This window comes from Odontesthes bonariensis, chromosome 14 (assembly GCF_027942865.1).
Source record: "Odontesthes bonariensis isolate fOdoBon6 chromosome 14, fOdoBon6.hap1, whole genome shotgun sequence".
Lineage (NCBI taxonomy): Eukaryota > Metazoa > Chordata > Actinopteri > Atheriniformes > Atherinopsidae > Odontesthes > Odontesthes bonariensis.
Window position 1 is genome coordinate 9,351,249 of NC_134519.1, and position 12,516 is coordinate 9,363,764.

At 39.7% G+C, this 12,516-nt stretch overlaps 1 protein-coding gene across 1 annotated transcript in view; it reads right to left on the reverse strand.

Moving 5' to 3' along the window:
• Positions 1-137: 137 nt before the first annotated feature.
• LOC142398671 (contactin-associated protein-like 4) overlaps positions 138-12,516 on the reverse strand; it is a 181,028-nt gene continuing 168,649 nt past the window's right edge. Inside the window, exons 22-24 of the mRNA XM_075482766.1 lie at positions 7,402-7,614; positions 3,926-3,997; positions 138-2,287 (exon numbers count right to left, since the gene is read on the reverse strand). Of these exons, the coding sequence (XP_075338881.1) occupies positions 2,091-2,287; positions 3,926-3,997; positions 7,402-7,614 (482 nt within the window). The 3' untranslated portion in view covers positions 138-2,090. The remainder of the gene's footprint in view (positions 2,288-3,925; positions 3,998-7,401; positions 7,615-12,516) is intronic.

Below are 12,516 nucleotides of genomic sequence, written 5' to 3' on the forward strand. Positions count from 1 at the left end.
AAGTGTTTTAACAGTAACGCTGGAGGAAAATCCCTCAGAAAAATGTTTGATTCATGTGCCGAGTTAAAAAAAACCATGAAATGTGTTTGTGTTTCATGAATGTTTGCTCTGATAGCGTGTTTCCATCAGCCTCTCAGTATTTGTTATAAAAACACAAGCAAAACGGTTAATATGAAGGTTTCCAAGCATGGCACGTTCAGTTTGAAGAGGTCACCAGGTACTATCCTACTACCATGACTAAAATGGATGTACAGTAGATTTATGCATGATTTGGGTTGCAGCCATTTGATAGACTTGAGAGGTACACTACAAATAACCTAAAACTCGACTCGAGAAGCCCACATCACATTACTTAGTATTCTGGGTGCCTTGGTGTTGTCTTGGCAGCTCAATTACCTCCCGTTTTTTTTCCTACCCTGACTTGTGTTGAGTCAAATGTTTATAAAACAGGATGAGCTGCAGGAAGGAATGCACAAGCAGATCCAGGCATTTGTACGACCCATCCAAACCCATGAAGCTATTGTAAATGTTACAAAAAAAAACCCCATAAAATACGGCTTCAAAGTAAAAAAAAAGGACAAGGTGAAAATGTGCTCAGTGGTTATATTTGTGCAGTGAGGTGGTGCCATTTTTCTGGTGGTGGTGCCGAGGATAATTGTGGTTTAATTTCATAATAACTCTAAGAAAAATTATATTTAAGACGTAAACTAAACTCTGACACTGTCCCATGACGAAGGAGCTGAGGAACTTATAGAAGTGTCAATGTGGGATATTAGCAATGTAAAGTGGACTTGACCAAACAATAATAAAGGACTGCTCACATGTTCCTGGAGAATGCATATAGTTTTCCTTTAAATATGCTTTTTTTTTTGGTAGCATTGCTAATGTACAACTCCAGGTTTTGATGCGAACATTCATCGCTACGTGAGTCGTTAACTGAGCACTGAGTTCTGTTTCTAAAAGCTTTATTTTTGGTTACGGTTAAACAGATGTAATATTGACAAATTTATACCAAAACGCAGGATGTTACGATGAAATTTTGTCACTTCCCGGCAGTGGCGATTCTAGAGTCTGTGGGGGCCCCAAGCAAAAAAATCCTAGGGGGCCCTACCGACCAGTGTTCGTCCCCAAACATCTGACACCAACATCTGACTCCGATTCAACGTCACTAACTGTCATTTTCGAAACTGTGAAGTTATCCGGGCTGGATTTTGACGGGGCAAAGCCAATGTCAAGCAATCAACATCGAATTCAATCGGAATTTTGATCTGAAGAGTACTCCGACATCGAAACCAAATTTTAAACTGATTACATGTCTTTCAATCTCTTTTTTTCTGTCCAGCTGTTAAAGTTTGGCACTTTTCACAGAAATTTAAACCCTAAACTCTGATCACAACCTTCGCAGGAGCAGGATATGTGTTCAGAATAAGTTGACCTTGGGGATATAGCGAGGTTAAATGAAAGGTTTTAGGCTAAACACACCCATGAGTGGCCCATTAATCCCACTTTATAGTACACCCCTCCGCAGCTGAGAGCCTCATTATGAGGCTGCTATTTACACTTTTTTTTGTAGTTTTCTTAAAGACAAGCCTAAATAATCTTTTACATATTTTAAGATAGACTTAAAAAAAGTTCTTCCTCCAAAGCTGCACATATAACAAAAAGGCTTTACACTTTACGCTCTGACAGAAGTAAAAGCAAAACATTCGCCTTCATATTAAGCAAACATTCGTTCATAGAAAAGTTTCGTCAGCCAAATAACACCAAACACGCCGATTCACTGGAATAAAGAAGTTAAATCAACCCATAAAACAACCGTTCACAAAGACAGTGACGACACTAACATTTTTCTATATTTACAGTAGTTGAAGCGAGGATCTGAACACCTATCAGACCCTGCACCGTTTGTCTGTTTCAATCAGGATATACAGAAAAAACACAAAACTGTGTGCACTGTTCCTTTTTTTGTGTTTCATGTTGCCTGGAGCCGCCGCGTCCATCGAGATGTGGGAGCGGCTCGTAGTGCAGAGGGAAGTCCTGAGGCGCCAGCAGCCTCCTCTCAGGACAGCAGCAGCTCACCACATCTCCGCTTACATGAAAAACTCTTTTGGGTTTTCACTGGAGACGTTCTGGGACTCGGCCTGCTCGTTGTAGTGGAAATCTTGGCTGTCTTCCTGATGGACTCCCTTCGCTTCTTGGTTTCGATACGTCTCTTTTCTTCGGTAGAGGAATCTGGCGGTTATGGCCAGGCCGGTCACAATCACAAAGATGACAACAGCTATGACACCTGGAAGGTAGAGCGCATACACACTGAAATATTCACCTGCTACAGGTGAGCTAACGCGGCTGTAGGCTGCACTTACAGGATCCATTTAAATGATGACATTCAGTGAATGTCAGCAGAAGCACAAAATACTATAATAATAATAATAATATTGTAATAATCAGGTTGATTCTGAAATATGACCTTCAAACCTAAATAACAGAAGAGTTTATTTGTAAAGCGTTGACCCACCAGAGCGCTGGAAGTAATGGGGTGTTGGTTTGATTTCTTACTGGAAGTTTAATCTGACACGATGTCGGTGCAAAGTTTCATCATTTGGGTTATAAAATTATACAATAAATATGTTCCTTTATCCTTTTCCTTTCTTTCTTTCATGCTTTTCCTTTATTTTACCTTTCTCCTTTCCTTGATCTTTTTCTTTTACTTTCCTTTCCCTTTATCTTTTAGGTTTCCTTTCTTTGCTTTCTTTCATGCTTTTCCTTTATTTTATCTTTTATCTTTCTCCTTTCCTTGGTCTGTTTCTTTTCCTTTACCTTTCTTCATCTTTTACCTTTTTTTCTTTATCTTTTACATTTTCTTTGTTTGTTTATTTTCCTTTCCCTTTATCTTTTACGTTTTCTTTCTTTTCTTCATGCATTTCTTTTCTCTTTTACCTTTCTCCTTTTCTTGATCTTTTTCTTTTCCTTTACCTTTCTTTATCTTTTACCTTTTATCTCTTTTCTTTCCTTTATCCTTTTCTTTTCCTTATTTTATCCTTTCTTTTCCTTGATCCTTTTACTTTCTTTTACATTTTCTTTCTTTTCCTTTCTTTATCCTTTTCCTTCCCTTATCTGATCTTAAACGGTCAAAGCTTTAAGCAGTAAAATATATTCTGTTGTGTGTTATTTTTCTGTGTTTGATCAGCTGCTCCACCAAATCTCTGCATGTTGAATTTCACCATAAAGAGGATGGAAACGAAAGCCTGGAAAATAATTCCATAAAATCAGTAACCTGCTTACAGAGACATTGGTAAGGATGAGTGCTGCGGTAACAGAAAGGTCCTCGTATAATGTCTGACAGCGTGGGTTCTGCTCACTTCATTTCCCTGTGAATCTGTCTCAGTGGTCACAGTCTTTCCCCCCTTCGGTCTGGCTGCTCCACTAATCTAACTTCAGCACACAGTGTTAAGAATTTCACACATTCAGACTCAGCTGGATTCCTCTGTTCAGTTCATTTCTTTATTCATGAAAAGTTTCATCTAATTGGAATTCCGAAATGTAGCTCAAATCAATTTCTCATGATATTACTTTGGTTTTTAAAACTTTGACATGTTTGAAGATAACAGGGAGAAAGTTTCTCCATCAGCCGGTCGTCTCAGCAGAGCTTTAATTAGTTTTGCCGTCTTTTGTGTGCCGAGACACAAAGTCACAAAGATTTCGGCAATTTTAAACGACTCAACTCCGTTTTATAGAACAATTTCAATCTTGGCTTTACATCAGTCTAAGGGCAGACAAAGAGAAATTAAAAGGACCCTTTGATGGATTATCCTCACCATCTCATCACTGTTACAGAAGCTCTCTTGCTGATGAGATATTGAGTGTAATCTATGACTCACTTAACAGTAATTCAACAGAAATATTATGAAACATGATAAAATAGTACCTCCAATCAGAGCCGAGTCAGTCTTCATGGCATTGACTAAAGGTTGACCTGAACCCACCGAACCGGACTGATCTACATCAGAGAAAGAAATACAGAGGAAGGAAAAGAAGAAAAACACACAAAAAAGGTATGAAACCAACCTGAAAAAGCAGGACTTCATCATGCCAAAAAACATAGAAGAGAAGGAGGAAAAGTAAGAGGGCATTGAAGCATAATTTAGTTACTGTGGTCTGAGGGCAGCTGGGAGTGTTAAATCATACCTTTATAGCACATATTTTAATTTAATCTCATTCATTTATGTCTTTTGCTTGGTTAAAAAAATTTAAAGTAAAAAAAAAAACCTTTTCTTTTACGATATTCTACTTTGTTCTTTCTTAATCATTTCATGCTACATAGGATCTTATTCATATTTACTGTATCTCATCCAATCTTTAGCCTCTCGGTTCTACCGAGTCTCCATCTCTTGATTTAATTATGTATTAATTGATTTAGATATTTCAACCTCTTTGCCTTTTGAACTATTGTTTAACTTTAAAGTTTGATCATATTTTGTCATCTACTCTTAATGTTCCTATACTATTTTCATCCTGTTCTTACTTCCAGTGTAAATCTTTATTAATGGTTATGCTTTATTTTCTCCCTGTGCTCACAGCGGGGGTTAAGGCAGCGCTTTCTGTGAGTACGGTCACACCCACACATCCATATAAGCCCACCTGTGCACGTATGTGAGGGTTGGATATGTATGCTGGGGGGTTTAGGGACTTGGGTGGGTAGGTTTTATTCGATCTTTGCTGTTTTATTGCTTATGTAAAGCCCTTTGTGCTACATCTTTTCTATGAAAAGTGCATCAAAGATCAAAGATTGTTTGATCAAACTAAACTCTCAAGTCTAAAGCCTGATTTTATCTTTGCCTTTTTAAATCCGTTATCAGACAAAATAAACTGTTTAGGATTCTATCTTTTGCGGGTCTTTGGATTACAAAACTAAACGGGGCCATCAAGCCGTGAGGATGACTTTGTTGTCCTCTCACTAGTTAATAATTTCTTTTTGTTAATGTTTGCATGTACGGTGGCTTTGAGTACCCAAAAGAAAACTCTAAAAAAGAGTTTGGTTGATGCAAAAACACTGAAGATTTGACTTGTTTCGTTCTTTAATGGTGGATGAAGGATTTAAGGAGTAAATGTGATTGACATGATATGATGTTGTATTTTATTCAAAGTGATGCAAGATGAGACAAATAATGACCTTTATAGACACAAAGGACTTGTTTAAAGGGACATAAAACTGGATGATAACAAAAGAGAGGGTAAGAAATGCCAGTGGAAACTCCCCTCTGTGGTCCAAATTAATTATCTCATCAGACACATTGTCATTCGTCTGCACGGTGTACACACTTAATGAGCCCATAATACAGCATTAAACGGCTGCTCCCACTGAGAATACATGTGCACAGAGGCAAAAAGGAACAAAAGGAACCTGTATACACTCAGATGTTGATATCTAAATTTAGTGGCTCAATTCCCAACGAACTACCTTCACAAACTTAAAGGGTCAGAAAAGATTACGGATATCAACAACCTCTGAATAACATCTTTCCGTGTGTTTTCTCAGCAAATATTAATGCGTTACCCATCTGCTGTGAACTTTAACACCGTCTGTGGTTGAAAGGAGCAAAAACGACAGGAAATTATTTTTAGTATAAGAAAAAAAAGGCCTTCCTTTCTCTTTTTTTTTGTGAAATAAGTGGCTAAAAAAAGCAGATACTGACCATCAGAGGTGGGTAGTAACGAGTTACATTTACTTGAGTAAGTTTTTGAAAAAATTACACTTCTAGGAATAGTTTTAAATCACTATACTTTTTACTTTTACTTGAGTAGATTTGTGCAGCAGAAACTGTCCTCTTACTCCGCTACATTAGGCTACAATGAGCTGGTTACTTTTCTTCTTACCTCTTTGGTATTCTACGCCTCATTATTTTTATCCCCCCGCGTACGCCTCATTTTAATGTTTTATTCTGACAGAGAGAGAGACTTCCGCCAAAGGCTCTACCACCTGACTGTGTTCCACCAATCAGACGCAGCCGTGCAGTCTCATCACGTGACCATACTCAATCTCAGCGGCGGGACGGGTTAGCTTTAGCATTAGCAGTCGTAGCAAACAAACAAAGAAACAGATGAAAAATGTCAGAATCAACGGTGGGAAATGAAGACACAGACGAGGCCTCATACTGAAAGCATGTTTACCTTACAAAGAGTGAGAAACAGCAGCTGCATTATGTGTCTTCTGTGTCAACCAAAACAAACGGACATTTCAGCAGAAACTCCACATCTAACTTGAGGAAACATGTAGCGGTAAGTTTTCTAAATTCGTTTTCCCCCCCCATGGATAGGTGAATGTTTGTTTTTTAGGTTACATATGTTTTAAACATTTCCTAAGTCTCCTATTTTTTATTGAAGTACTTGAATTTACCTGAATTATTTCAATTTAAGCTATTTTGTAATGAATTCATTCATTTTAATTTATTTTATCAATTGGACGAACTCTAATTTGCCTAAAGATGATTATTTAGTATTTTTGTCTGTCTGATTGAATGCTTGTGTTAACAAATAAATCAGACGTTACTCAACAGTTACTCAGTACTTGAGTAGTTTTTTTCACCAAGCACTTTTTTACTTAAGTAATTATTTGGATGACCACTTTTTACTTGAGTCATATTATTCTGAAGTAACAGTACTTTCACTTCAGCACAATTTTTGGCTACTCTACCCACCCCTGCTGACCATCCACCTCCCACCCGTGTGCAGCGAGCGACAACCGAAATGTAACGCACCCAAGTTCTTGAATACTTTAACTCTAAAAGGAGGATTTATGCGTACCAGACACCCTTTCAAAGACATAATAATTTGTATTTAAATGATTCATTTGATTCATTCTGATGATATTCTAACAAATAACATTAAAAAAAAGGAATTTATCGTGATCATTTAATGTGTTTAAAAATGTCGACACCTGTTTTCCAAAGACATAAACCTTTATGTCTTACAGGGTGAGGAACACATTTCTGTTCAGTTACTCTGCTAAAGTAAGTTAGAAGTAGAACAAAATGAGTGTTTTCACCATTTCAGCATCTAACAAAAGTGGAGGCCGAAGCTGCAAACATAATAAAAGTGAAATCCAGAAAATAAACCATGAAACTAGATTCTGACACATATATACGGTGACTAAGAGTCAAGTTTAAAACTTTGCCTTGATTATTACTCAGAGGAGAACACTGGAAACTCAACACAAACCAGCACCAATGACAACAAACTTGATTACGCAGTTAAAAAAATAATAAAAAAATCTTCACTTTATGGGGGGCATGAAACCATCCACCGTGATAGGAGGACGTCATAAAGCAGAGGATGAACCCTCCGCACACACGATAAACTGCCCACCTCATAAAAACAGTTAATAACCAGAGCCGATCCCCTCACCTGACGGGCGGTGCGTGTTCTCAGCTGCGTCGGGATTGGCTGAAGCCGCAGAGCCGCAGTTGGACTGGAGGAGGGGTCCGGAGACGTGGCCGGTGTCCGGGTGCAGCAGAGCAGCCTTCAGAGGGCTGACGGAGTTGAACTGAACCACCGACAGGCAGCCGGTGAAACCAAGAGACCCGAGCCGGGCCAGGTCCGGATCCAGACCATCGGTCTCTGAGAAGAAGAAAAGATTTCAGGAGGTTTTAGCACAGCTAGAACCACGAAATCCACTTTTTACACCCTTAAAATGGTTTTCGACTCCAACAGTTTTTTAATATCCAGCTTCATTACAGTTTATAAACCACAGAAACATTAAAATTATGGGTTATAACTCAGAGTTATGAGCACAAAGGGTTCCTTATCCATCGCCTACGTCACACTGTGTCATGTCCATGGGGTTTTCCCCATGTTATGGGTTCTTAGTTTTGTGTTTTATCTTGTTTTAGTTTATTTCATGCCTTAGTTTTCTTAGTTCAGGTCTTGTATTTAGTTTTGCTATTGTTTTCCCCCCAGTTTCTGTTTTCTCAGTCCCCATGTTCAGGTCATTAGTTCATTCACCTTTCACCATTCATCCTTCACGCCACGCCACGTTAAGTCAAGTCAAGTCTTTTTGTTTTGCCACAGTCACGTTTTGTTTTATCACAGTTTAGTATTTGTCATCCGGCTCAGCCGCGTTTTATGTTAACCTTGTTCTCCTTTTGAAAATAAATCAAGTCTTGTTTTAGAAGTCCGCATTGGTGTCCTTCCACGCCTCGCATCCACGAAACGTAACACACTGGGCCGTCAGATGCAGCCGGACTACATACAGGCTAGAGATATGAAAGAGATAAATGTAAGTCAGACAACTTTAGTTTAAATTCAGGTTCTTTGTTCTTTTAAAGCGTAATGCAGTGGGTAGGGAGGCTGATGGGAGGGGGGAAGCCTATTCTATCCTCTCCCTAACACCTGGTTCAACCGTGGCTACTTTTAAATGTGCTACATAGACACAGTGCTTAATTTGTAAATCACAGAAAACGGTGCTGAAAACAACATACAAATGCCCACTGACAATGCTGTGGGACTTACAAGCCTTAATTTCAAATAATATCCATGTTATGACAATAATTTACAATTATTTTAGGCTGCACAGCACAGGCTGGCGGGCAACCTGACCTGCTGCAGCCGGTTTTTGCTCGTCAGCATGACCGCTGTAACCGCCCTTGTCGCCTCTTGTCGTGGCTTTTCTGACTCGTTTCAAAGCGTCAGGCAACTCTTCCTTCTTTTTGAAAAAATTCAACTGTCTTTTTGACATGTTTGCATTGAAAAGGTAAATCTTTGTTCCTCTCCGCTGCTTGCTGGGCAGATGCCATAAATTTCAAAAGTTTTTGTCTGCGAAGCGGGGTTTGATGACCAGCAGTTTTCAGAGCATCAACAACAGCTCTCCGAGTCTTTCCATTGACGTTGCTTTATTTTAATAAACAACATTAAATTCATGGGATTTGTTCGGAATATTATTGAATATTATTATAATTTATTATTATTTGATCAAACTGAACTCAACACATTTAAAGCAGTATTGACGCCATCATCAGTAAGAAATAAACAGATTTTATGGCATCAAGAGATTCTTTTCATTTGTAAAAACCCTTTCCACAGCACAGCTGAAACAGCTCGAGCCCTCAATAACCATCTGGGTGACAAACGGATCTTGGAGGCCGGCTCTTCTAACCAGCAGAGTTATTTGGCCCATTCGGTCCTGGCAGCGACAGACAGGTTAATGCAGCAGACAAACTGTCAAATCTCCAAGTTTATCGTCCGCATCCATCACTCCATGAGACATATGTGCACTCTCCTCGTCTATCTATTCATTCTGCCGGCTTCCATCCCTTCATCGTTCATCGGCACTTCTTCGCGGCAGCGTGAACAGCAGCTGTGGACGCCGACATTAACCGCCGTGAGCAGCTGCATCAGTGTCTGATCGGATGACTGAGAGGTGACTGCGGTTTCACCGGGACACATCTGCGTGTTGATGAGAGCAGCAGGAAACATCACTGCAGCCTGTAAGCTGCTTTCAGCTGATACACTCGGCACTACATCAGGTCTCTTCCCTCTCTCAGTCTCTCTGTATTCCTTCGGGGTCCATTAGTTAGACTGATGGATGTTGGGGTTTGGAGAAAACGACAGAAAATCCACTTTGCTGCTGCTTTTCTGATGCTGATCTGACTCTCTGCCTCCTCCAAGGGGATGACAGGTCACATACGGACATAACGGGGTTAAAACACGACGTGTGAAAACACACTGCAGCTTTATTTCAGACAAAGGATCTTAAGAGGATTTACAATCCCGTGAAAGATTTAAAAAACACCCTTACCAAAGTCATTATGAGGTGTAGAAATTAGGTAAATGAAACCTCAGATTAACAAAAACCTGACATTTTATGCAGCCATTATTTATTTAACAGAAACCAACCAAAATACAGAAGCAATGAGCGAAAAACTAAGTACACCCCATGATCCAAACAGCTTGTAGAAGCAGCTTTAGCAGCAGGAAGTTGAAGTAATGGAATCTCGGCTTCTTCTCTCCAGCTGCTTCAGCTCATTGAGGTTTGCAGCTTTGGTTTCTGCACAGCTCTCTGAAGGTCCCACCACAGCATCTCAGTCAGGCTGAGGTCTGGACTCTGACTGGACCGTTGAACACCTTGATTCTTCTCTTCTTCACACATTCTGCTGTAGATCTGCTGCTGTGTTTGGGATCTTTGTCCTGTTGATGAGCCAGTTTCAGCCCAGCTTCAGCTGTCGGACAGACGGCCTCACATCTGACTCTAGAACACTTTGGCAGCTGGTGTGAGGTGTTTGTGCTGACATGCTGTGTTTGGTTTCCTCCAAACATGCTGCTGTGCATTATGAGCAAACATCTCCACTTTGGTCTGGTCTGTCCAAAGGACATTGTTCCAGAAGTCTTGTGGTTTGTTCAGATGCAGCTTTGCTAACCTAAGCTGTGCTGCCATGTTCTTTTTAGAGAGAAGAGGCTTTCTGCTGCAGCCCTTCCAAACAAGCCATACCTGTTCAGTCTGTTTCTAACTGTGCTGTCATGAACTTTAACCTTTAACATGCTAACTGAGGCCTGCAGAGTCTGAGATGTCGCTCTTGGGTTTCTGACCTTGGGGTGACCTTTAACCTTTAACATGCTAACTGAGGCCTGCAGAGTCTGAGATGTAGCTCTTGGGTTTCTGACCTTGGGGTGACCTTGGGGTGACCTTGCTGGGACGTCCACTCCTGGGAAGATTGACAGATGTCCTGAATGTTTTCCACTTGTGAATAATCTTTCTCTCTGTAGAACGATGGACTCCAGATAGTTTGGAAACGGCCTTATAACCCTTCCCAGATCGATGGGCAGCAACAGTTGCTTCTCTAAGATCACTGCTGATGTCTTTCCTCCTTGGCATCGTGTTAACACACACCTGAATTTGGCTGAAACTTACCCTCTAAATCCCCATTGAAGCAGTTAGGTTGATTTTTTTTTTTTTTTTTCCAATGTTCTTATCTGTAAAACCTCAGAATTGAAAGAGAGAAACACTATATTTGGTCAAAACTCGTGACAAAAAAAAAAATTATATTTCACTTTTACCCAGCAGAGCTCTTAGATCCAAGGACTCAGGTCAGCTGGTCCAGTCCAGAGTCCAGACTAAACATGGAGAAGCAGCATTTAGCCGTTATGCTGCAAACAAGTGGAACAAACTGCCAGTGGAGATTAAACTTTCACCAAATGGAGACATTTTTAAATCCAGGTTAAAAACATTTCTTTTCTCATGTGTCTGTGCATGAAATCTGCACGATATCTTTTAATTTATCCAGACTGTTGCTTGTTTTTAAATTAATTTAAATTATTTTAATTGTTTCTCTTTATATTCTTTTATGTATTTTTAATGCTTCTTCCACTCCCTGCTGCAATGCTTTTATTTTATGTAAAGCACTTTGAATTGTGTACATGAAATGTGCTACAAATAAATTTGATTTGATTTTAAATCACTCCCATGAAGACGCAGAAATTGTATTTACTCGTACTGGCAGAGTAGAACAAAAAAACAAAAACAAACAAAAAAAAAACAATGGATAATATGCCACTTTAAGATTTTCCTTGGCTCATTTATTGTGTGACAAAAAGCTGACTCGTGGTTTACTATTAATAGCCCGTGTGGTGCCTTTTCAACTAACAGGGAGCTGTAACCTCAGCCTTTCAGCCCCTCGTGTTATTAACAGCTTATATCTCAATCCCCATTTCATGGAACCGCTCAGTGAGAACATGAATAAGTCATGACACAGACAATTACTGTCTCCCCTCAACACAGTAACAGGTCCCCCGTCCAGGAGGAGATGCTGCAGCTCGTAGAAGGTGATTTCTTTTTTTTTTTCCCAGGTATAAAATCTGTACTTGGAGCATGATAAATCAAAACCCAACTGACTGAGGCATGGTTATAAGAGCCGTTACTCACAGTTCTGTATTGCATCCCACAGAAAGGAGTTTCTGGTGTTGCTGCCAGCCTCACTGATAGAAATGTGACGGATGAAATATTGGAAATACCTTTAATTTCACTACATTAAAAGACAGTAAAAGTGTTTCTTCTGAATTGTTCTAATGGGAATATATGTTAGTGTAACACAGTTTTGTTTAACTGCAACACAAACACACAATAAGGTTTAGATAAAACTCTACATCACATTATAACCGTTAGAAATATCACACATATCCATCCCTGATGGTCCCTGGAGCAGAACCAGGCTCTTGTACTATTTTCTGAGGGTTGTAGAGTGAGGACACGAACATAGATCTCTGTACCATCCCTGGTGCAAACGCATGTTTAGATGCTGCCACTTAGGGGCAGTCTCATAAATATGTGGAATAATCTGAGCTCTTAGTTGTGTTTGGGCTGTTGTTGGTCCTTTGGCAAAGACAGAAGTCAAAGCAGATACAGATCTGCCTTTTTCCCCCCTAACTCTAGCTGGCTCAAGGTTTATTATGGTTTTTGTTGCTTTTTGTCCTCTTGGTTATGAAATCGGTTGTTGCCGTTCCTCTGTATTTTTTTCCATTTATGTTGAT